The 25224-nt window shown below is 41.9% G+C and overlaps 1 protein-coding gene across 2 annotated transcripts in view; it reads right to left on the bottom strand.

Annotated features, from left to right (window-relative positions):
* Positions 1 to 25224, bottom strand: part of FMN2 (formin 2) — a 123757-nt gene that overhangs the window by 73915 nt on the left and 24618 nt on the right. For both annotated transcript variants that reach the window (XR_016311501.1, XM_089668581.1), the window contains exon 3: positions 23278 to 23407. Coding sequence is in view for 1 of the 2 variants with exons in the window: in XM_089668581.1 (XP_089524707.1) it covers positions 23278 to 23407 (130 nt within the window). In the remaining variant the exon portion in view is untranslated. The remainder of the gene's footprint in view (positions 1 to 23277; positions 23408 to 25224) is intronic.

The following is a 25224-nucleotide window of genomic DNA, read 5'->3' on the forward strand; positions in this document are numbered from 1 at the left end:
CTAGATGGGCTTTTGCCTTTTTTCAGCCAGACTAGCTATGTAACTATGTATATGGTGTAGAGATTTTTTTTTGTTATTACTAATATTTTGCAATCAGTGTAATGTTTGTTGTTCATAGCGGCTCATTTTCTATTGCAATTATAGTTACATAGTTAGTCTGGCTGAAAAAAGACAAAAGTCCATCCAGTTCAACCATAAAGAAAAGAAAAGGAAGAAAAAAAAAAAAGTTATAATCCTATACCCATAGTTAATCCAGAGGAAGGCAAAAAAACCCAGCAAAGCATGATCCAATTTGCTCCTGCTGGGAAAAAAATTCCTTCCTGATCCCCCGAGAGGCAATCGGAAATTCTCTGGATCAACTTTACCTATAAATGTTACTATCCAGTTATATTCTGTGTATCTAAGAAGCAATCCAGGCCTTTTTTGAAGAAATCCACTGAGCTTGCCAGAACCAACTCTTGAGGGAGTCTTTTCCACATCTACACAGCTCTCACTGTGAAGAAACCTTTCCGTGTTTGGAGATTACATTTCTTTTCCTTCAGACGTAAAGAATGCCCCCTTGTCCTCTGTGATGACCTCAGGGTGAAAAACTCTACACCACGTTCACTATATGAACCACTGATGTATTTATACATGTTGATCATATCCCCCCTTAATCTTCTCTTCTCAAGAGAGAATGAATTCAGTTCCTCTGATCTCCTCCATGCCTCGTATCAGTTTGGTTGCCCTTCTCTGTACATTCTCCAGTTCCCCAATGTTCTTTTGTGAACTGGTGCCCAAAACTGAATTGCATATTCCAGATGAGGTCTTACTAATGATTTGCACAGGGGTAATATGATATCTCTCTCTCTCTGGAGTCTATACCTCTTTTAATACAAGAGAGGATTTTGCTTGCTTTAGAAACCGCAGCTTGACATTGCATGCCATTATTAAGCTTGTGATCTACCAGAACTCCCAGATCTTTCTCCACCATTGATTCCCCCAGTTGTACTCCCCCTAGTATGTATGATGCATGGATATTCTTAGCCCCCAAATGCATAGCCTTACATTTATCAACATTAAACCTCATTTGCCACATAGTTGCTCGATTAAACAGTGCATTGAGGTCAGCTTGTAAATTGAAGACATCCTGTACGGACGTTATTCCACTGCACAGCTTGGTGTCATCTGCAAAGACTGAAATGGGATTTTTAATCCCAGACAATATAGTGTTTATAAATATATTAAAAAGTAAGGGTCCAAATTATAATTTACTGTATGTAGATTTACCAAGATTATGGTCGGAATCTTTTTATTTCTTAATGCGTCCCTCCAGGCAAAAAATGACAAATTGGCCTCTACATAGTTTCCATAGCATATGCATATGTGAAGGAAGGTGTTCTCCTTTAATGTGTGATCACTTCCCCATAAGGTGTGTGCTCATTGTTAAGCCGACCCTGTTCTGGGTCTGTGTGCAGAGGGAACAGGATGCAAGACTAGAGAGGAGGCACTTTCCCCTATGAGGGAAAGGAATTCCATGAGATCCAAGGCCTGGAGAGGATGGACCAAGGAATTTATTAGGTAAATTGACACCACAACAACCCTTCTTGAGTAGCATTAGTGGAACCTTGATAAGTTATTCTGGCCATATTCTGGAAAGTGTTATCATGTTGTCTGTCAGTGTTACTTCAACATGCATTGGGATTGTAATGACAATCATATGGTTCCCTTAACAGTACCATGCAGCTGATTGTTTGTAAACGATTTCAGAATGTCTGGAGAGACATATTAAGAAAAATGCCCAAATGATGCATCTACTTTAATGTATAAGTAAACCAAAAATCTATTTTTTAGCATATAGTTTTCCAAAAGTGGTAGTAAAGCCACTTTGTTCATTTTTACCTACAGGTAAGCTTATAATAAGGCTTACCTGTTGGTAAAATTAATATCTCCTAAATGTACACTGTTTATGAGATATTTGGGGTGTTTTTAGAGCTGGCACATGTGCTCTGAATGAATTACATACCTGTGCCGTTCCTTGAGAGCACTGTGCCGTGTTCCAAGACTCCTGTGCACATGTGCGGGAGTGACATCATCACAGCTCAGCCAGTCAGATGGTCGGAACTCGCGAACCCGTAAGGAAGACCGGGTGAAGATGGAAGCCTCTACAGAGGTGACAATGCGCCGCTGGAGGGCTTCGTTTTAAGGTAAGTTTTACAAAATGTGCTACCATGCAATGCATAATAGCACATTATGCCTTTACCTTGCAGGGGATTTTTTTACTTGGTTGCCATTTACTACCGCTTTAAACAAATATTTTTTTTGTTAATTATTGCAAAGTATCTTATCTGGAGATCCTGCCAGTAACAGCACTTCCTGCAGCAGGCTGACAACACTAAGATTTTGCTTTGCAAAAAGCAGCACAGTTATCAGCCTGCTACCAAAGCTCTTTTACTTAGCTGTTGGCCAGCTTATAAGGGATATTTTCAGAGTGTATGGACATTCTTTTCTATATGTTATTATTCAATTCTAAATATACATATATACATACACAGGGGCAGACTGACAACTCATGGGGCCCCCGGGCCATAGGGGATCATGGGGACCCTGTGTCCTTGCCCAAACTCAAAAAAGCCTATGAAAAAGGTACCAGGGGCATCTCATGGGGCCCCCTACTGACTCCGGGCCCTCAGGCAGTGCTCGAGTTTCCAAATGGTCACTCCGCCCCTATATATATATATCTATATATCTATATATACTGTACATATATATATATATATATATATGAGATGAATCATATTCTTAGTGCACTGACCCTAAATGCAATTTCCCTTGCAAGTCACTTACTAATCTGTTACCATTCTGCCAAGATTTTAATTGTGTGACCTGCTCAGCACTACACAGCATCTTCTTAAAAATCCTTATTGTCAAGTCCTATTTCTGTTGATGTGATTCAAACTTTATAAAATCCAAAAGATGGAGATGCATGGAAGGAGCAGGACCCAGTAGTTAGGATTTTCATGCATATACTGTGCTGTAAGGGCAATTGGGTGATAATATTTGGACTCTCTAAGGATACAAGCAATAAAAGTGCAATTCCCCTTTAATGTGGAGCTATCAGTTATTTTATAAGACTGCATGAATACATTTCTGACATGTCACAAGCTACAACAACACACTAGAGGAAGGGTTACTGTCAGGGGCGAACTGACAACTCATGGGGCCCCCGGGCAATAGGGGATCATGAGGCCCCTGTGTCCTTGCCCAAACTCAAAAAAGCCTATGAAAAAGGTACCAGGGGCATCTCATGGGGCCCCCTACTGACCCTGGGCCCTCAGGCAGTGCCCGAGTTTCCAAATGGTCAGTCCGCCACTGGTTACTGTACAGGCAATGAGATTTACATGATTATGTCACCCAGGTAAAGGATTTAGTAAGTACATGCCAAGGGGAGTACTACAAGCTCTTTAAAAAGTAATAAATCCCAGCATAGGCAAAACATACACATTAGGCTGTATATAATGTTAAAAATGTACTAACTGTCTCAGGAAATACATTTGCATTCTTATAGTGAATGTATAGCACTTTTGCAAACATTGCATATTAAGGTCAGAACTGTCCATCCAGTTCTAATATTTACATGGCAATGCCAGAATACTGCACCAAATTGGTGACCTGACCTTTTTTGTACTGCTGTTAAGCAATACAGCCCGATAACCCCCATGTCCCACCTGTAACTGGACAAAAAAGAAGCAGCAGAAGACTGCATTGTACATTTTCATCTTGTCAGTGGGTTGTTGTCAACGTGTGCTTGCAGAAAACCTAATTGGTACCTAGTGGTAACCTTCCCTCACTCAGACAGTTCTGCTGTAGTAAGGTACTTATATAATTTACATTCAAAATAGATGTAATTATTTTTAATTATTAAAAACATTATTTGTGTTTTTTTCATATTGGTGTTTTTTTAATCATAAATCTATATGAATATACATACAAAGATGTCTAGTAAGTGACAGAAAACAGCCCCAAGCTAGAATCAAAGCAGAGCTATCAAAAACCTGTTACCAGAGACTTCAAAGGATTGTATTGGAGTCATGTCATAAATGCCCCAACCTTAATAGTCGTAAAGAGTTTAGGGAGGGATACACATCTGTCAGATTTGGGTTAGTGTTCTATACCTACATACTGATGAATTGCCCAAAGTTACTTTTCATACAGTCTCCATAATTCTTACTGTAAAAGAATTACATTTATTAAAAGTGCTTATACTAACGTATGGGAAGATACCGATCAGTTAGACACCAAACACACCTATACTATCAGGTCCAGCAGGCTAATAACACAAATTAAATCTCCTAAGTGTGTGACAGGATGAACGGCGAGGTGATAGAGGGACGCTATGTGTCACCTCGCATATGCTCATACCTGACCGTTTAGGTGGAGTCCACTCCGGGTTTTCGGGGCCACAGTTAAGCAGGTGGTTCCGGACCAGAGTTTGGACTCCACTGATCTCCACCAACAGGTGGTATAAAAAGGGCAGGGCTGGAGCAAGGAGTCGCTCGTGGCCTGGGACTCAGAGAGGTGTTCTGAGAGAGCTGTGTGTATGGACTATACCTGCAAGAAAAGGTTTGCTTTTTGTTTTATTTTGGTGACAGGGAGAAGCCCTTCACCTCGGAGAGAGGAAAAACCTTTTGTTTAGTTAGTGCCTGGATGGCAAGGATTTATTTTCATGTTTTGTTTATTTTTCTGCAAACCTTTTAAATAAAGCTGACAACCAGTCAGATTTTTACAAAAGCCTGCTGTGCGGTCTACCTTTGTCCCAGGGAAGGAGATCCCCCACCTGAGCTAACCCCACATATGGTGGAGGATGCGGGCAACTTCCTGAGCAAGTGGGAAGATGGAGGAAGTTATAAGAGCCTTGCTGCAGGCCAACGCAGCACAATGGGAGACGAATCGCCAGTTGTCGGAAGCCCAACAAGCACAACATGAAGCCCAACAAGCAGACCGAGAGCTCCTTAAGCAAGTGGCCCAACACCTATTGGAATTAAAGAAGGAATCTGCAGATCCGCTGCCAGTGGAGCAGAAAATGGCGCGGGCCAGCTATGTTTTGCAGAAGATGACACCTGCGGATGATGTGGAGGCCTACCTCACAACTTTTGAAAGGGTTGCTGTTCGGGAAGGATGGAAAAAGGAGCAATGGGCAGGACTGCTTGCGCCATTTCTGACGGGTGAATCCCAAAAAGCCTATTATGACCTGGAACCAGGGGATGCCCAGGACTATGAGAAATTGAAGGCTGAGGTCCTTGCACGCCTGGGCGTCACCATTGCAGTCCGGGCTCAGCGGGTGCATCAGTGGCATTACAGGGCTGACAAACCACCCAGATCTCAGATGTTCGATTTGATACATCTCTCCAAAAAGTGGCTCCAGCCAGAGGTATTGTCAGGCCCTCAGATTGTGGAGCGTGTGGTCATGGACCAATATTTACGTGCACTCCCTGCCACTTTGAGGAAGTGGGTCGGCCGTGGAGACCCTAAATCTGCAAATGAGCTGGTGGACCTGGTGGAGAGATATGCAGCCGCTGAGGACTTTTGGCACTCACCTGGGCCGTACCCCAAGGTCACTAGGGGTGGAAAACTATCCGGAGGATCCGGTAAGACTGTTCCATGGGCCAAAGGCTCAGAAAAAAATGATAAGACTTATGTGTCAGATCATGAGACTGTAGGCTTAGGACCTAGAGACTGGCCAAATAGGTCAGGAAGGTCCCCAAGGCCATTTAGAGGTCTAAGCACTGAACATATAATATGTTATCGTTGTCATGCGTTAGGTCATATTGCTGCAAACTGTCCTTTAAATGATGAACCTATGCAATGTGAAAATGCGTATTTAGGAAAACGCATGTCTCTTTTTGCACAGGTGGTATGTACTGCAGCATGTCAGAAACGCATGGAAAAGCAAATGTGTGTGATTGCCATTGATGAAAAGCCAGTAACTGCTCTGCTAGACTCGGGTAGTGTTGTGACCTTGGTTAAAGGTGATTTGGTAAACCCTGCAAGGTTACACCCTAGCACGATTGGGGTTATTTGTATTCATGGTGATACACGTAATTACCAGACTGCTCTGGTGGAGATTGGTACTCCCTGGGGCCCTGTGACCCATTCAGTGGGGGTGGTGCCCTCTCTGCTTCATGAAGCCATAGTGGGGAGAGATTTTCCCCATTTCTGGAAGTTATGGGATAAGGAGGGGAGTCAGGAGGACCGAGCTCCCCCTGCTGGGGAAACGCCGAAAACTCCTGAACTCACTCCTGACCCCTTTGACGGCAAGGTGGAAGGGGAAACTGTTGGTGTATCCGAGGAAGGTGTAGATCTTTTTCCTTTCTCTGTAATGGCTGGGGAGCAGGAGGAGTTGGATCCAACCCCAGACAGTGAGGATATAGAACAAGAGATGATCGCTGGCTCTAGTGAGAGTGGACAGAATGTGGTGCCTGACCTAGAGGTCAGAAAAGAGGATTTTTGTACGGAACAACTGAAAGATTCCACACTTAATAGAGCCCGTGAAAACATTAAAATGATTGATGGGGAACCAGTTGAAAATGATGTAGCGGTGTCTTTTCCCTACATGGCTCTTAACAATAACTTGCTGTATCAAGTGGTAAAGCAAGTGGAGGAGGTGGTAGAACAGTTAGTGGTCCCCAAACCCTTTCGCCGGATGGTACTAGATTTAGCCCATGGGCATATAATGGGTGGACACCTGGGCGTAGAGAAAACAAAGGAGAGAATAACCCAGAGATTCTTTTGGCCAGGCTTACATGGAGACGTCAAAGCACATTGTGAGTCATGCCCGGAATGTCAATATTCTGCGCCCTCACCCCATTTTCGCAGTCCGCTAGTACCTCTACCCATAATTGAAGTACCGTTTGAAAGAGTGGGCATGGACCTAGTGGGTCCAGTAGTAAAGTCTGCCCAGGGCCATCAGCACATACTGGTTATACTTGACTATGCCACCCGGTATCCTGAAGCCATCCCCTTGCGTAATACCTCCGCTAAAAATATCGCCAAAGAGCTTGTCCGGGTGTTTAGTCGTGTAGGTATCCCAAAGGAGATATTAACGGATCAGGGCACGCCATTTATGTCTAGAGTTATGAAAGAGTTATGCAAATTGTTCAAAATCTCCCATCTCCGTACCTCGGTCTACCACCCCCAAACCGATGGGCTTGTGGAAAGGTTTAACAAGACCCTTAAGAATATGTTAAAAAAGGTGGTGGACAAAGATGGGAGAAATTGGGATTTTTTGCTACCATATCTCATGTTTGCTATACGAGAAGTACCTCAGGCATCTACAGGATATTCACCTTTTGAATTACTGTATGGTAGACATCCCAGGGGATTGCTAGATGTCGCAAAAGAAACCTGGGAGGGAGAGACCACGCCCTATAGAAGTGTCATCGAGCATATCTCACAGATGCAGGATAGAATCGCAGCTGTCATGCCACTTGTTCGGGAACACATGGAGCAAGCCCAGGAGGTCCAGAGAAGGGTTTATAACCGGGGTGCCAGGATCCGTACCTTCAACCCTGGGGATAGAGTGCTGGTGCTAGTCCCCACCGTGGAAAGTAAATTCCTCGCAAAGTGGCAAGGTCCCTTTGAAATTAGGGAGAAAGTGGGGGAAGTAAATTATAAAGTTTACCAGCCAGGGAAAAGGAAACCTGAACAAATCTATCATGTGAATCTCTTAAAACCTTGGAAAGACAGGGAAAGTTTGTTGGCAGTACCAAGACCCCAAAAGGACGTGGTTCCCGTGGCCCCTCAGGTACCTATAACGGAAACCTTGTCAGTAGCCCAACAAAATGAGGTTAAGGAGTTTGTGAGGAAAAATGGAGATTTCTTCTCCCACCTACCTGGACTGACGACTGTCATACAGCATGACATAGTTACCCAGCCCGGGGTCCGCGTAAATGTCAAGCCCTATAGAATACCCGAGGCCAGGCGGGAAGCGGTGGCAAAGGAAATAAAGGACATGTTAGAGTTGGGAGTGATTGAGGAATCTCGCAGTGAGTGGTCGAGTCCCATAGTGCTGGTCCCAAAACCAGATGGAACCATTCGTTTCTGTAATGATTTCAGGAAACTGAACAGTGTGTCCAAGTTTGATGCGTACCCGATGCCTCGGGTGGATGAGCTCATTGACAGGTTGGGAACGGCTCGGTACATAACCACCTTAGATCTGACCAAAGGCTATTGGCAGATTCCGTTAACGGAAGCTGCAAAAGAAAAGACAGCATTCTCCACCCCCGAGGGGTCCTTTCAGTATAAGCGGATGCCGTTTGGTTTGCATGGGGCTCCTGCATCATTCCAAAGGATGATGGACAAGACGTTGAGACCACATCGCCAATATGCAGCTGCCTACTTGGACGATGTCGTCATCCACAGTCCCGACTGGGAATCTCATTTGTCCCTCTTGCAAGCGGTCGTAGATTCGCTGCGGGAAGCAGGTCTTACCGCCAACCCCAGAAAGTGTGCCATTGGCTTAGAGGAGGCCAAATATCTTGGCTACATCATTGGTCGAGGTCTCATTAGGCCTCAGATCAATAAAATTGAGGCAATTCAAAAGTGGCCCCAACCTGTAAATAAAAAACAAGTCCGGGCATTTCTTGGAATCACGGGGTACTACAGGCGGTTTATCCCCAATTTTGCCACCATTGCAGCCCCACTGACAGATCTGACAAAAGGTAGGGGGTCAGTCATGATTAAGTGGAATCCTGAGGCGGAGACCGCATTTCAAAGGCTGAAACAAGCTCTCTGTGCTCAACCTGTGCTTGTGACCCCAGAGTTCACAACAGAGTTTGTGGTACAGACTGATGCCTCTGACGTGGGACTAGGTGCGGTACTGTCCCAAATCAGAGATGGGGAGGAGCACCCTGTGGTCTTCCTAAGTAGAAAGCTCAACAAACATGAGAGAAACTATGCCATTGTGGAGAAGGAATGTTTGGCCATCAAATGGGCCTTGGAGGCCCTGAAATATTACCTGTTAGGAAGACTGTTCAAGTTGGTTACTGATCATGCCCCGCTCAAATGGATGTGTGATAATAAGGAGAAAAACAGTCGAGTGACAAGGTGGTTTCTCGCGCTACAAGTGTTCAAATTCACAGTGGAACACAGAGCGGGGAAACTGCAAAATAATGTAGATGCCCTCTCCCGGGTCCATTGTCTGGTTGGAACAGTTGCTCAGCCGCAGGGGCTTGAGCAGAGGGGGGGAATATGTGACAGGATGAACGGCGAGGTGATAGAGGGACGCTATGTGTCACCTCGCATATGCTCATACCTGACCGTTTAGGTGGAGTCCACTCCGGGTTTTCGGGGCCACAGTTAAGCAGGTGGTTCCGGACCAGAGTTTGGACTCCACTGATCTCCACCAACAGGTGGTATAAAAAGGGCAGGGCTGGAGCAAGGAGTCGCTCGTGGCCTGGGACTCAGAGAGGTGTTCTGAGAGAGCTGTGTGTATGGACTATACCTGCAAGAAAAGGTTTGCTTTTTGTTTTATTTTGGTGACAGGGAGAAGCCCTTCACCTCGGAGAGAGGAAAAACCTTTTGTTTAGTTAGTGCCTGGATGGCAAGGATTTATTTTCATGTTTTGTTTATTTTTCTGCAAACCTTTTAAATAAAGCTGACAACCAGTCAGATTTTTACAAAAGCCTGCTGTGCGGTCTACCTTTGTCCCAGGGAAGGAGATCCCCCACCTGAGCTAACCCCACAAGTGATATATGGAATATGTGTATATGTGTATATGTATATGTGTCTAGTCGTAATTTTCTTCATTTGTAATATGATGTCTTTCAGTTGCTAAAACCTTGTGGTAAGCATAATACAACACTTCAACACCCCTTCAGCACACCCCTCCGACCCATTAATTGGTTGTGTTAGTTCTGTAAACACCCTCTTCGGGGAGCAGAAAAGATTGCTATAATTTTCAGCTCTCATTTCCAATGAGATTTTTAAGGAATGCTAACAGCCATTAATGAGAACCAGTGACTCTGCTATATTAGATGGACTTATACTGTAAATGAATTTGACTTTGTACATAATCAAAGATCAGGCAGACTTTTCTAGGTATTATTCACTTTTAATGCCATATATTTTACTGTTGCTTACTGTCTATTTTGTATTATATTTCTGTAAATATTTTCTTGCAGTTTTTTTTTATTAAAATATTTTCAAATTGTTAAACTGGTTAAACTCAATCTCTGAAAGCCTTATGGAGAAATGAAAAAATCTTTGGCTTTGTCAGGGCTACTATATTTTTTAACTGTCACATTCCTGTCTAAGCGTGACAGTGAGTGTCAAAGACATTTTGGAAAGGTCCGAATTTCAATAGCAGATGCCGTGAATGTTCAAGTTTCCAATAAAAACACTTGGTGGGGGATATTGTATGTGTAAGGGGTTAAGCTTGTTTGAGTTTCCAGAAAGGTGGGGTGCTAAAATTACACACTGCAGAGCTCAGTGAGGAGACTGAGACCTGATTGGAGGGAAAAGACAACACCTCCTTCACACAGCACACAGGAACAGAGCTGAGGCTGCCAATCACAGGCAGCCTCAGCTCCCACCCCTCTCCCTTTTACCTTTTGATGTCAGGAAAACCTCTCAGAATAGCACAGGAATGAGGCAGCTGACAGAAATGACAGTTAGTGCTCGTAATTGAGACAAGTACACACTATAGAGCAATAATGCTTCATTACATTTCATGTCAGAGGTTCACCACAACTTTAACCAGCCCCAGTGATGATCAGTCTCAGTCTGCTGGTGATTAGATTGCTGTTCCACAAACTGGAAAATCTCTGTGCAAGGTTAAACTGATATTGTAATACACCACAGTGTCCTCTGACTACTTCCAGGGTGCATGCACATTATTCAAAAGTCTAAGAAATGTTGGCTTTAGACATGTGTAGTTCGTTTTGTCCCAAATCGAATTTCAAACAAAATTTTTGTTATTCAGAAATTCAGATGTATCCAAATTTCCGAATTACAATAGTAACAAATTGGAATACATTTGAAAACAAATAAACAAAGTGAAACAAAATTAAACAAAATGAATTAGGAAAATCACCTGAATTTAACCATATACTGCGGCAGGGCGGCACCACTGCGCAACATCACGTATATATACGCGATTTTACATTTCAGGTAGGGGGCGTGCGCGAGGCCGCGGGTGTCAATCACCGGGTACCGGACGGTGATTACCCACCGGAGCCTGCCGATTACCGGCAAACACTGACAGGGAGGATGGCTGCAGCTCTCCTCCCTATCAGTTTGAGCACACTGCTCCGGAACACGGAGCACAGCTTTCCAGATCAGTGTGTTACTGTGAAGAACACCCCCCCGCCCCCTAGTGAAACACTCCCCTCACACAGTTAACCCTTTGATTGCCTCCAAATGTTAACCCCTTCCTCCCCAGTGCCATTAGTACAATGTCAGTGTTTTTTTTCTTTGTACTGATCACTGTATTGGTGTCACTGGGGATGTCAGTGACCCCAAGTCAGTTCCCCCCCAATGTCAGAATGTCCACCGCAGTCCTGCCATAAGTCGCTGATCACCACCATTATTAGTATAAAAAAATAAATAAATTTCAGTATACTGTATATACCGCTATTTGTAGATGCTATAACTTTCACATAAACCAATTAATTTACATGTATTGGGATTTTTTTTAGCAAAGACGTGTTGCAGAATACTTTTTGGCCTAAATTATGATAAAATTTGATTTTGACATTTTTTACTGGACATATTTTATAGGAAAAAGTTCAAAATATTGTTTTTTTCTCAAAATTGTTGGTCTTTTTTTTTATAGCGCAAAAAATAAAAAACGCACAGGCGATCAAATACCACCGAAAGAAAGCTCAATTCGTGGGAAAAAAAGAACGTAAATTTCATTTTGGTGCAGCTTTGCATGACCACGCAATTGTCACTTAAAATAATGCAGCTCTGTAACACAAACCGCTTCTGTAACCGCTTCCTGACCACCCTATAGCAGAAATACTGCTACAGGGCAGCATGGGTGCACAAAATCACGTATATATACACGATTTGTGCTCCCATGGTTTTCACGCCCCTCCCAGATAGTGTCAGATTGCCGGTCAGTACACCAGTAATCCCATTTAACCCCTTGATTGCCAGGAACACGCTTATACACAATAAACCTCCATTGCTAGTATAGTGTCTGAACGGATCAATACATTTGATCAGATCAGCACTATACCAGCATTCACATTAGTATAGTGTCCTTAAAAACTCAGCGTTAGCGGGATCAGCCCCAGCAACTGCCATCATTTGTGTTTAGCCCCTATGCTTCCCGCCCCTTCTCCGCCAGCAAGTGCAGTGTCAGTAGGTCACTGTCACTTGATACATTGCACACGAAACCGCAGTGTTTGCAGAATCAGGCCTGATCTCTGTTAGCACTTGCTGGTAAATTTTGATGACTCTCATATTTATTTATTTATTACAGGTTCTTATATAGCGCCGTCAATTTACGCAGCACTTTACATATATATATTGTACATTCACATCAGTCCCTAACCCTCAAGGGGTGTACAATCTAAGGTCCCTAACTCACGTTCATACATACACATACTAGGGACAATTTAGACAGGATCCAACTAACCTACCAGCATGTCTTTGGCGTGTGGGAAGAAACCGGAGTACCTGGAGGAAACCCACGCAGGCACAAGGAGAACATGCAAACTCCAGGCAGGTGGTGCCGTGGTTGGGATTTAAACCAACGACCCTAGTACTGCCAGGCGGAAGTGCTAACCATTTAGCCACTGTGCTGCCCATATGCAGCAGAGTGCCAGTACTAGTGCCACGCTACCTTTTGGTGAACTAGTACATCCTGGTCTTTCACATACCAGCACTGCAGTATCACTTGGTGATGTGGCAAGTCCCATAAGTGTAGAAAAGTGGGTGCGGTGGTGAGCACATATTGTCCTGCCAAGAATTCGCACACAGGCCCGTAGAGCCCCTAGTATCCTTATGCAAATCCCGGGGCTTGCAAATCCCAATTGGCAGCCCAGAAATTCTGCAGCACCCGTACTTCCACCATTCACTGCCCAACCTGAAATTCAGGTGGAAACAGCAAATTTAACTACTCCCCTTGATTTTTTTGGAGCTGTTTTTCATGGAATATCTGTATGCATTGATTGTGAATAAAAGCAATTTGTATGCACAACAGTTTATTGCCGCCAACCCAAATTCAAACCTTGGCAGACCATTCGCATGGAAACCCATTATGGTTTCCAAATTTTAATTTTTTTGGGCCTAACCATCAACATGGGCATTACTAAAAAAAATTAATTGTGGTTGTATTGGTCTACAGACCCAATTCATCTTATGCCCGTGTTCTCTGCTGTCATGGCCAGGCAGAGATATGAGAGTATAATGTGTTTTATGCATTCCAACAACAATACACTCTGTCATCCTCGAGGTGACCCTGAATTTGAATGGCTCCACAAAATTCAGCCCCTCATAAATCACCTTAACCAAAAATTTGCAGATGTCTACTCCAGAGCAAAAAATCTGCATTGATGAGTCCCTCATTAATTTTTCTGGCCACCTTGCATTCAAACAATTTCTCCCCAGCAAGCTTGCCAGATATGGGGTCAACATGTATAAGACCTGTGAGAGGGCAACAGGCTATACATATAAGTTTCGGATTTATGAGGGAAAAGATAGTCACGTGGAGCCCCCCGGATGCCCAGACTACATGGGGAGTATTGGCAAGATAGTTTGGGACTTGGTGTCATCCTTTTTTCATATGGGGTACCACTTATGCGTGGACAATTTTTATTCAAGCGTGCCACTATTTAGACATTTGTACAATCTTGGAACTGGCTCATGTGGCACCGTGTGACCTAATGTGTGCCCACCATTGGAAGTAGGTGGAAGCAGGGCAGTATTCTAATGGTGGACATACCACACTTTTTCTGGCAGAGATTTATTCTCTTTTTCATTCAGTCCACAGGCTGCATACAAAAAAAAAAAGAACATAGCATATATACCCAACAAGGATCAGCGACATACTGGTACGTCTCTGGACTTTGAATGGTTATACCAGGATGATGCCTACAGATGCAGGCATCATCCTGGTATAATTATTTTCAGCCGGTGATCGGCTTTCATGTAAAAGCAATCCTAGTGGCTAATTAGCTGCAGGATTGCTTTTTTCAAGCAGAGGGAGATGATTCACCCCTCCCCCGCTGCCTTCCATGGCCTTCTTGGGCAGTCCCGTGCCATCGGGGGAACCTGAGAATGCAGCCGGTGTTTCTACCAGCTGACCATAGAGCTGATTAGCACTATTCTGGTCTCCAACTCGGAAGCTATGAGCATTTCATCACTTCAGTTTCGCAGGATATAAACACCATTTGTAAATTGGGAAAGCTTCTGATCACACCGATCTTGGTTTGATTAGATAATGTAAGGGCAGAGGAGATATCTAGAGTCTGATAGACCCCAAATTTCTCAAAAAATAATATATGACAATGCCCATTGAAGTTATATTTGCATTAGATATTTGCATTCCCTGTGATAGCATTAAAAGTGCTAAAAAAGAAAAAAATGAAAGGGACGGTGTAAAAATAATTAAAATAAGAGTGTCGACCCTGTGGTGGTATGTAAACAGGGGTTGCACCATGCATGTGAGGTATTGCCATGAAAGTCAGATCAAGGGCAGCAATTCTAACCCTAGACCTCCTCTGTAAATCTAAAATGGTAGCTTGTAAAGGCTTTTAAAACGTTGCCTATGGATATTAAAAAACGTATGCAGTTTGTCGCCATTGCACGGGGCATGCCCAGTTTTAAATCATGTCATGTTTGGTATCTATTTACTTGGTATACCATCATCTTTTATATCTTACCAAATAATTGTCCAATATATTGTGTTTTTGTGCATTAAAAGTAAAAAAAAGTGTATTTTTTTTTAATTTGCTTTTGAAAAATTGCTGCGCGAGTACTATGTGACATAAAAAATTGTAGCACCCACCATTTTATTCAATAGGGTGTCTGCTTTAAAAAAATATAATGTTTGGGGGGGTTAAATTATTTTCCTAGCAAAAAATACAGATTTTTGTCATGTGAACAAAAAGTGTCAGAAAAGGCTTGATCTTCAGGTGGTTAGAAGAGTGAGTGATGTCTGGCATAAACTTCTAATGCTGGTCATAACATGCCCCCACCCCCCAAAACGACACCTTTTAGGAAAGTAGACACCTCAAACTATTTGGTGAGAGGCATGTTGAATCAATTGAAGAATTTATTTTTTTACCACAAGTTTTCAGAAAATGACAAAAAAACTTTTTTTTTTACACAAAATTGTCACTTAAATGATTTACTGTTCACACATGCCATGGGTATATGTGGAATTACTCCCCAAAATAAATTCTGCTACTTCATCCGAGTATGGGGGGTTTGGTGCTATTCTGCCATTTCAGGGCCTCTGAAACTGTGATACCTAGTGAGGAAGTGAAATGAAAAAGTTACGCACCTTCAGGCTTTCAAAGTGGCCATTGGATTTCAGGCTCCTGTATGTGGCCAGGCTCCCAAAAAGTTTCACACATGTGGTATCCCAATACTCAGTAGAAGTAGCAGAATGTATTTTGGGGTGTAATTCCACATATACCCATGGCTTGTGCGAGAAATATATCATTTAAATGACAAGTTTGTGTAAAAAAACCCCAAAAAACTGTTTTTGTCGTTCTCCAGAAACGTGTGGAAAAAAAAAAATCTTCCATGGACTCAATATGCCTCTCAGCAGATAGCTTAAGGTATCTACTTTCCGAAAAGGGGTCATTTGGCGGTGTTTGTACTATCCTGGTATTTTAGCATCTAAGCAGGCTTTAGTTCCAGCTTTTTTTGGGATAAGAAGTTCCCTTAATAGCTTTTGGATAAATGTCAGCTGTTCAACGGATTTTATCTTTCTACATTTCGAACCTTAGGATCTCAGAAACAAGGTTTCCAAAATCAAATTCGATTCCAACATCAGCAAATATCTGCAGAAGTTTTATCAGCCATTCAGTTAGGCATTTCACTTGAACATTTGTAGCTTGAAGCTCCAAAAAAGCTCAAACTTAAAAAATCAATTGTTCTCTATGGTGCCTGTTCGTGCAAACAGGTATGAACAGACACGATAGAGAACAATTGATGTTTTAAGTTTGAGCTTTTTTGGAGCTTTGAGCTCTAAGCTACAAAACGCTCAAGTGTGAATGCAGCCTTAACCGATTCCCGACCGCCCTAAAACAGAAGTACTGCTACAGGGTGGCAGGGATATGAAAAATCACATATATATATATATATATATATATATATATATATATATATATATATGTACAACACTGTATGACCGCGCAATTGTCTTTTAAAGTAACACAGAGCTGTATCGCAAAAACTGGCCTGGTCGGGAAGGGGGGTAAATCCTCTGGAGGGCAAGTGCTTAAAGAAAATCTCTAATAATATTAGCTTTTATAATTTTGGAGCCATTGACTACCAAAATGTTTAATTTTCTTATCTTTTCCAGGCTAGTGGCTCAGTATTGCAGCCAGAGAGTCATTATGTCAGCCTGGCACATAGCATTTTCAGGAGCAGGCAATGGCAGTTTCCATATATAACGCATGACATGTTCATTTTAAAGCTTCAGGCATTTAAAACAGTTATTGCACTTATGTATACAATAGAATAAGTAGTTAAATGTACTGTTAAATTGCACCTGGTGTAAATATTGACATGTCTTGACAGCCTCCTGTAATGTAGTTCAAAGCAGAACTGGATGCTGAATGGCACTTCAGGGTGCAGTGTATATGTGCTGACATGGAACGCACTGACAAGTAGACAGCAGAAGGAGCTTGACTTCATCATTGTGCTGCTCTTGCTCCTTCATGCCCTGCTGCTACGGTGGAGGTCAAGGACCTGGCTATGCTGTCTGGCAAGGATAAATTTAATTACAAAACAACAGAGTTTCCACCTATTCGAATATGACTATACAAAATTAATAAATAGTAACACAACTTAAGTACAGGCAGTCCCTGGGTTAAACAAGATAGGTTAGGTAGGTTTGTTCTTAAGTTGAATTTGTATGTAAGTTGAAACAGGTAAATTTTTTAAGAGTAACTCCAGTCACAAAAATATTTTTAAGTTTTGGATAGCATAGGGAAGAATTAACTGGCCATGCAGTGATGTGGGATTGCTGGCAGGTCCACTGGATAGTAGGTGAATAGCAAGGTGGCCACCAAGTACAAGTTGTATGCAAGTCAGATATTTGTAAATTGGGGACTGCCTGTATTTCAAATAGCTCAATGTGATGTGATAGATATAGTAGTAAAAGTCCCACAAAAGTGATGTTTCTTTATGCAAATCTCCATCAAAAATTATAAAGTGCAATCTCCATTAAGACCACCATCCACCACTAAAAGGAAAGCAAAACTCACAAGATAGAAAAGACCTTTTATTACAGAAGATCAGTAAGATTAATAAAAATTAATATGGAAGCCATCAGATCAATCACAAACATCTAGAATTAATCTCTAGACCCAGGTGAAATTTATGCAGTATAGACCATAAACTAGCACAAATACACATCCAATAGTTGATACTATTTACTGAGTAACCAAAGCAAAATAAAAAATCCAAGCACATAAAAGTGCTTTGTAGCACTATAAGTATAACAGAAAACAAGTCTGTTTTCCCCTTTGCTAGCATTGCTCTTACTATCCTGCACCAATCAACACAAAAACACCAATCCTCCAACAAAGTCAAAGTGGTGAAAAGCATTGAGCGTTCCTAACAGAATTTATGTTACCACTTGGTCCTATGAGCTATTTGGGTCCCAAAGCTGGATGGTGTTTGTGTGCTGATTGACACAGAATAATAAGAGCAGCATACTTAGTTGGAAGTGTTTTTTTTTGTAATTGCATTTATGCTTATAGCATTCTGAATAGCTGTCCTCACTGTTTAATATTAATGGTTTCACATATATTATTTGTAACACATAATTTTTTTTAATGAAATTAATTTCTGATCACTTGCCATATTACTTTGTATAATCACATACTTTTTTTGTATCAAGTGCAGTGTTAGTTACACATAGATGTTTGGCAGGCATGCCTGAATCATAAGACTGAATTTGAAAAATCAACAATACTTTGGCAGGTAAAACAGTTTAGATACATATATTACATATATATATAAATAGGATATTTAGCTGTGTTCAGCTTTTATTTTTCTGTACAGTCTATCCCTATTAAAACATTGTCAAAATACGTCTCTACACTAAAATAATGTCTCAATGTTTGGCATTTCCTTGGTGCAATGCAGACACAGATTTACAAACAGTTAGCTTTTTACAGCCCCTGGTGAGTAAATATTGTTTGTGCATCTGCAATGATATATTTTATGGCCAGCTGTATGTATGTTACGTAACTTGGGATATTATGGAAAACACCGAATTCCAAAAACTAGTCAATGATTTACATTGCTATCAGTTAATAAATAAATTGCCAACCTGTTCACAATTGAGCCAGCATTGGGGGGAGACTTTAGAGTAAATGCTGGACAATTGATGGGGGGGGGGGTGAGGGAATGGAAAAGATATGGATATTTTACACATAGTTACATTGTTCTAGTTTGGACCAATGGGAAAATGCATATACTGTACCAGGGCTCAGAATTTTAAGTCCTAAGCTACTAGCCAGGCTTTAAGAGATACAACTTACAACTTAAAATATCCTCCATCACATGCTCTCCTTCTCCTCTACTCCCATCTCCTCCTCCAATTCAATCTCCTCCATCCCACATCCTCCTCCTTCATCCCATATCCTCCTCCTTCTCCATCCAATGTCCTCCTCCGCATTGTCCTTTTTCCAGTCTCATCTCCCCCATCCCATGTCCTCCTCCTCCAGTCCAGAGAGAGAGAAAATGAGGGAGAAAATGAGAGAGAGAGAGAGAGAGAGAGAGAGAGAGAGAGAGAGAGAGAGAGAGAGAACAAGGGAGAGAATGAGGCTCCGTTCACATATGGGCATTTTAAATAGTGGGAGGAATTGCTGCAATTCTGCCCACAATTTCAAAACCCACTTCTAAAATGGCAAATCACACAATGCAATTTTCAGGTATCATTCATTTTAATAGCACCTAAAAATGCAGTGTGGTCCTGCTGCAATTGATGAGTGATAAATTGTGCTGCAGTCGCAGCAAAACGCATTGCGCAAAGCTTATCAGCCAAAAAGGAACAGGAGCTTCTTTTGGGTGACAAGCTTCTCGTGTCGCGGTTTTCCGCGATTACAGCATGATTTATCACTTGAATGCCACTTGAAATTTGTGTTATTCGATTTTTCATTTTGCACAGGATTTTGAAATCATGGTGATTCTGCCCGCGATTCAAAACAAACATATGTGAACAGAGCCTGAGAGAGGGAGAGAATAAGAGAGAGAGGGAGGGGAGAGAGGAGGGTAAGAAGGAGTAACAGAGGAGGGAAATAAAAGAGGGGAGAGGAGGGGGGAAGGGGAGGAGAGAAGAAAGGAGGAAAGAAGGAGCAGAGTAAGAAGGGGTGGGGGGGCTTTTCTGGGTGCAGAAGGCTCACTCACCAATTATGCCTTCCCCTTTAGGCTGCTCTCTCCTAGGGCTGTGGCAACTAGCAGCTGTTGTTTCAAAACTGCCTCCCAGCTGCCCATAGAATTCTTCTTACAGTGCATTGAATGCAGGTGGCTGGAGTGTGGGTGGGGTTGGGCGGACACAAATGGGAGGCAGAGTTTTGGATTGGACCAGCAGCAGAATGAAGAGGGGGCTAGGTTGACAGTGCAGACAGAATGAGAGAAGGAGCAGATACAGCCCGCCTCCCGTGCAAGCTGCTTTCCTGGCTCTCACTTATCACTATGCCAGGCTGCCAGTGGCTGCGGAGGGCAGAAGCTAGATATAGAAGTTAGGGGCATAGCTGTTCTCCACACTGTCTGAGTCGGTCATGGTGTCTGGGGGAGAAGATGCACCTCCTGCAGCTGCACACACGGACTCCGCATTCTTCTTCTCCACTGGCTCCCCCTGATGGTGACCCTGTCTGGGACACACTTGCCCCCACGTTATTTCAACTCGCCAAATGTGAGCAGGCGAGTGGAAACTTCGAGGCCTGCATTTACCATACACGGCTGATGCCCTTGGAAGCTGGAAATCACTGAAGAAGACACCGTTACTCCAGTGATCGCCACTTGCTTCCTGGTACTGCGCCTAGCAGCTGCCCTGCTCCATGCTGAACACTGGAGGTCAGCAGTTAAGCATGGGCGTCATTCAGAGAATTTGAAATTGCTACTTGTCTGCTGATCTTATCATTTAGTACTTTTTAATAATGATCAAAGATAAGGACATACATTAGTAATTCCGGAATAACTCTCATTTTACTTGCTGCACAATTGTTTTGCTTTTCCTCTGCTATAACCTGCCAATTTCCATAAAGCCTGCTTGTGGACTTCATATTGTTTAGTCAGTGACTCAGGAAATACTGGAGCTAGAGATACAGTGAGGAACAGAAGTATTTGAACACCCTGCAATTTTGCAAGTTCTCCCACTTAGAAATCATGGAGGGGTCTGAAATTCACATTCCCACTCTGAGAGACAGAATTAAAAAAAAAATTCAGGAAATCACATTGTATGATTTTTAAAGAATTTATTTGTCTTGCACTGCTGAACATAAGTATTTGAACACCTAAGAAACAGCAAGAATTCTGGCTCTCAAAGACCTGTTACTGTGCCCCAACCTGATTTACTTCAGTTTTAAAAAAGGATTTTTTCAAGAAATTTCATTAGTGACGGGATTACTAAGACTGCTTTAACTGGTGGTAGTGGCAGCTTCGACAGATCTCTAAAAGCCATAGGAAAGTGTCTTCTTTAAATAATATAGTGAAAGCAGGTATAGCTTGCTAAAAACTGGTCAATGTCACAACAGTAACAGCTATCTCCTGGGTGTGCTGTGGTTGTATTGGTCCACCACTTTGGGAAAAAAGGCAGATGTGCCCTACCACTAGTTTGTGTGGCCCTCCAGGATATGCTCATCCCCTAATACCATCATGGGCAGAACCTCTGCTTTTCATTTTTTTACTCGCCATTCATTGTAGCATTTTTCAGGAGGTGGATGGAATGTCTAGTTTTTACCAAAATCTTTGGGATGGGGGTGAACATGTGATGTTTTTGGTACGCATTAGTTACTGCACAGCAATGCAGGGGCATGCTGCTTGAAAGAAGGCAGCTTCAACAAATGTTCAGAAACAAGCAGGGGCAGACTGACAACTACGCTGCACACTACAAACTCAAAGACAGGACTTAGCCACACAAAATCAAATAAAACATCCTTCCCCTTCCCCAAAGCCCCATAAGATTTACTGTTGTTTGTCCTGTTGTGCAAAAAATAACAAGACTTATGCAGAGCTACCTTTCCTTCAAGTATGGTATGTCTACTGGTACTTGGATGCCCCCAGGACTTAAGTCGCAGTTCTATAATCACAGAACTGGTATGCTCTCTATCAACCCTGAGAGAGAGAGAGAAAGAGAAAGAGAGAGAGAAAGAGAGAGCTAGTTCACTCACTACCGTGTATGGTAGCTTAACAATGTGGAAAGGTTCAAGGCAGGTTTCATATGTAAGAATTGTCAGGGCTAGTAGCTGACAGGACCCCATGTATGCAGTGGTCAGAACTGGGTAGCAGCTGACAGAGGCAGAGTCTGTTATTCCAAGCAATTATTGGGGCCACTGGCAATCAGTAGCATATCTATTATTCAGGAAAGGGTCAGGGCAGGTGGTAATCAGTGGCAAATCTGTTATCCATAACACCATAAACAAAATGAAAGTGCTTGCTTTTATTTAGTCAAAAAAATACTACACTATATACCTACGTTTTTGGGCTCTGTGCGGTGAGCTCTCCTTTTCAGGACACATCATTGAAGGATCACATACCAGCCTTTCTGTGGAGGAGAAATACTTACCTTGGAGGATTTTCTGCTACAAAACTGATTTATTTCAGTTCTGGTGAGTGCATAGTGGTGGAGGATTTCACGGATGTCTCCTTTTACACATTGGGATGTCACTTCACTTTATGACTGCAATTCATACTAATTGTGGGTGCAGTTTTAACATTATTGAGCACTTTTTGTACTGAAAGAGGTTTGATTGAGGACTTTTATACACCTTTACTTTAACCTTTAAAGTATTGTTTATTTAATTATTTATTAATTTTTTTATGATTGCACATATATATATATATTGTAGTTGGTGTGTAATAACACACAGTGGTTGCAAAGTATATCAGACTGCATATGAATTATATGATTTTCAGTCACATATGGAGTGGGTTCACCATTTGTGCTAGCTGCTTTTTATGTTTTTTTCTTTTAGCACACACTTGATTTTGTTAAATCTGTTATCCAGGCAAGGGTCAAGGAAGGCTGCAATCAGTAGCATGTCCGTGATCCAGACAAGGGTCAGGACAGGTGGCAATCCGTAAAATAATTCATATCCAGGCAAGCGGTCAGATAAGGGTTCAAGCACATTAGCAATCAAAGATAAGGCAAGGCTTGGATACAGGAGCCAGGAAGAAGAACACTAGCACAACTCCGGAGCCCTGGGCTTGTGATGCTCAAATAGAGCCCCACAGTCAATAACGACAGAGCTTTAAAGCATAGTTTAAAATGCATCCAATCCGCATGACATATGAAAAAACAATGTTTCCTATGGTGCCTGTTCACATATGTGCGGTGCATTGGAAGTGCAGATTCAGTGCGGATTGAAAAAGAGTCCTGTCCGATTTCTAAGCTGTGTGGTCCGGTTCAGGTACAGATTACAGGCTCATTGACTTCTATGGAAACCACTTCTGAATCACACATGACATGAGTTTGTGAACACTATTTCAGGCCAGTTTTCTCTCTTCAAATCCTGACCTGAACCAGACCTGAACTGCTGTAAAACTGCTTTTCAATTTGCACTGTAACCGGAGCTGTCAAGCTGCACTGCACATACCGTATGTGAATCGGCACTCATAGGGTTGGCTTGTCCATTCCTTCAGATTATTGTCTTTTAAAGACTCATCTGACCAGGGAAAAAATATTATGCAGTGCATTATAGGTTTGAGTGGGAATTTTTTACCATAAATTTGGAAACTTATGCAAAACTGTATTGAGCCCAATGTGACTCCAACCCAGAACCTCATCCCTGCTTATAAGTCATATTCAATAAAAAAAAAAAGTTGTCAAAGTGATATGCTTAAATTATTCACTTATGATGCTTTAGAAAAATGCAGTCTTACCAGATTCTTCAGTAAATGAGATGGATGAAGGTGACCGTGCAACTTGACTTCTTTGTGTAAAGCATTCTTCTAAAGAATTAAGTGAGTGAGTAGGTTGATTGACTGCAGCTCCTGTGGCAAATTGATCTTGCTGTTGGAGAAAAATATGTAAATACTACTTGACATTTTACTAATATGTTGATTTTGCAGTAGAAAGTAAATGTAATAACTTATTGAATTCCCTGAAAAAAACTGTTGCAGACACAGGAAAATGTGTTCCTCGACATGAATGTCACAGACACAAACATAAGAAATACAGAGATGTTTCACTAGACTTGAGAGGCTGTTACCTAGATTGGGGGTGCTGGGTTGCACTATTGTAATAAGCAAAGAGTTTTGTTTCACAATCTGATGCTTTAATGGCTGGTGATAATTTGGACTACGTAATAATAATGAGAGAGTTCACATCCACTTCAATACCGAACACTCCCCCCCCCCCTTCCTGCCCAGGCCAATTTTCAGCTTTCAGTTCTGTTGCACTTTGAATGACAATTGTGCAGTCATGCAAAACTGTACCCAAATTAAGTTTTTATCATTTTTGAGAGCTTTCTTTTGGTATTTAATCACCACTGAGTTTTCTTATTTTTTTGCTAAACAAACAAAAAAACAAGAATTTTGCAAAAACAATTTTTTTCTTATTGTCTGTAATAAAATGGGGCTGCACTGATAGTTACATAGTCTGATTAGTCTGGTCCAGATTTTAGACACAGCTGACTGGGAACAACAACATCTTTTGCAACATTCCATGAGGATTTACCTTCTTGAAGAAGTTTTATAATCCTCTCCTTTCAACTGACATCTCTGGTGTTGGAGCCATGATTCATGTCAATCAGCTTGGTGCAACAGCTCACAAAGGTGTGCAAGCACTCTTTTTTTAACTGCAGACTAATTAGCAGATATAACCTGATGCAGATGTTTGTTTTAGAACTGCAAAGTACATGGTGGTTCCATAACCCTTTGATGCTGACCGCACGCAAATTAGCAGCCTCACAGAATTGGGCTTTGTTCCGTGGGGTGGCTATTATGCGTACAAGTCTTTCTGCTGGAAGTGCACCACATGGTGCGCTCCCAGCACAAAGACCGGGGTGTCATTGAAAGTCCCGGGTCCTGTTCTAACGATCGGGACCTAGAACTCCCAATTCTGGGTCACCTAATCGCTGCGATAGCCTCTGATTGGCTGTCACAGTGATCAGTCACTGTGAAGCCCGTCCCCTTGTTTTCTCTCTCTTTATGGAGGAGAGAGATACATTGTACTGTATCTCTCTCTGTCCTTTGAGAGAGAAAAAAAACCAAATATGTTTAAAAAATAAATAAAATATATAAATAAAAATAAACAAAAAATAAACAAGAATACCTAGGTCAAGGTTTGATTTAGGTCTGTGCCAGGGTTAGTGTTTGGGTTGGGTCAAAGTCAGCGTCAAAGGTCAGGGTATTTTTTTTTGGGGGGGGTCAGGTTTTTTTTTAAATTTGTAAACCAGTATCAGTGTCAGAATTTAAAAAAAAAAAGAAAAGCAAATTGCACACTATGGTTTTTGGGCTGTACTATGGGTACAAACAACAACTAACATACACACATGTGGTATAGTTTTCAATTGCTAGGAGAAATTATTTTGGGTTGTTCTTTGGTAATAGGTTATGGTAGTAGCAAGAAATATGCAGCTAATTTTAAAAAAAGGGTTTTTTTGGGTCAGTTTTCCTTTGGTAATAAAAAAATATGAGGAAATATGCATTACCATTTACCACCAAATGAAAGCCTAATTTGTCCTGAAAAAAACAAGGTATAATTCACCTGGATGTACAAAGTAGTTGTGATGATATGAACAGTTTTGCTAACCGTATGTTAAAGTTGCAAAATTGTGCTTAGGTGTTAAGATTTGTTTTACCCTTAGGCGTGAAGGGGCAATATTT

The sequence above is a fragment of the Staurois parvus genome, unplaced genomic scaffold, assembly GCF_062004578.1.
Source record: "Staurois parvus isolate SC_StPar_1 unplaced genomic scaffold, SC_StPar_1.0 ptg000059l, whole genome shotgun sequence".
NCBI lineage: Eukaryota > Metazoa > Chordata > Amphibia > Anura > Ranidae > Staurois > Staurois parvus.